Genomic DNA, 1414 nt, shown 5'->3' on the forward strand with positions numbered 1-1414 from the left:
TATAACTTATTGTCAGTATATCGGTAAAATATCTCGTACATTAGATTTTTCAGATTAGTACTTCTTGTGATAACATCGATGAATTTTTATTTCCCATTGGATCCATAACAGGATGTATTTTATACTGTTTTATTGCCAATTATATCGGGCAAAATGTTATGGATCACAATAATCACATATTCGTTACTGCGTAAGAATTTTATGAGATATTATTTGTTTCATGTGCGTGTGTGTGTGTGTGTGTGTGTGTGTGTGTGTGCGCGTACTTATGATGCACCTATTTCAAAAGTAAACTATAGCACGTTAGTTGTAAAATAAACAAAATACTATTATAACAAAATAAATATTATATATATTTATTTTTTTTCAAATTATCGACTTTTTATATTACAGATATCGCGTTCAATGGTATGTAGCTCCCTTATACATACAAAGAATTTTACTCTTTCTATTGCAAAGAGGCGCCAAAAGTTTTACTTTGGTTGTTGGTGGATTATTTATTGGATCGTTAGAATGTTTTGCAACGGTAAGAAAATAATGCACCATGTACTGGAATATATTTGAAGTAACGTAAACATACTTTATAATATTTATTCTAGCTGGTGAAGGCTTCGGTATCTTACTTTACCGTTATGTATTCTACACAAAAATAAGACAAAAATAAAATCAAATTAAATTAGAAAATTAATGTATATATAATTAATATAAATATTTCCGATATTATTATTTTACATTTTCAAAATATAAAAAGTGCAATCTGAGTATACAGATTAATTGAAAAAGTATTACGTACAAAATATAAAACATTTCAAAAATACAATTAGATTAACAATAAAATATTTGAAAATTACTAATATAATATTACTTCAATGATATTTTTAATTGTCATTGGCTAAATATAGTTTTTAACTAAAAAATTGTATTATTTACTAAGACTATATAATTACTATATAGTTAATATAACAATTAAAGGTATTGTATCGAACATGCAATGAGCATCAACATTTTACAAAACATTACAAATATAGAAAATAATATCACTGCAGAATAAATTAGCGTAGATATTAAAGTTACCTTAAAATAAAAGAGTTTTGATCTCAAATTATGCATTCATTATTTATATATATAATTTCATAAAATGTACTTGTATAGAGCCTCAATACACAGGATGATACTGTTACTGTTAAACATATAGTCAGAACAAAAGAGAAAAAAGAACAAAAATACTGCAAATAGTGTACGACAATAAGATAGCTGACATACATCAGTATTTAGTACTTATAAAATCGTGCCAATTTAAAACCCGTGTGTCGAGTATTTCTCGACTTCTAATTATTTTAAATTATGATTTTACCAAATAGCCCCGGCTCGGGGAAATTATTTTGATTCATATAGAATTACGTATTGCAAAAAA

At 25.8% G+C, this 1414-nt stretch overlaps 1 protein-coding gene across 1 annotated transcript; it reads left to right on the forward strand.

The window, feature by feature from the left end:
* Window positions 1–53: 53 nt before the first annotated feature.
* On the forward strand, window positions 54–653 carry LOC105460279 (the record flags this gene model as incomplete). Its single annotated transcript, XM_011706711.1, has 3 exons — window positions 54–190; window positions 394–526; window positions 600–653. Coding segments are annotated over 3 exons (324 nt in total), but the record flags the coding sequence as incomplete, so codon positions are not given.
* Window positions 654–1414: the final 761 nt, after the last annotated feature.

This window comes from Wasmannia auropunctata, unplaced genomic scaffold, assembly GCF_000956235.1.
Source record: "Wasmannia auropunctata unplaced genomic scaffold, wasmannia.A_1.0 LD325156.1, whole genome shotgun sequence".
Taxonomy (NCBI): Eukaryota; Metazoa; Arthropoda; class Insecta; order Hymenoptera; family Formicidae; genus Wasmannia; species Wasmannia auropunctata.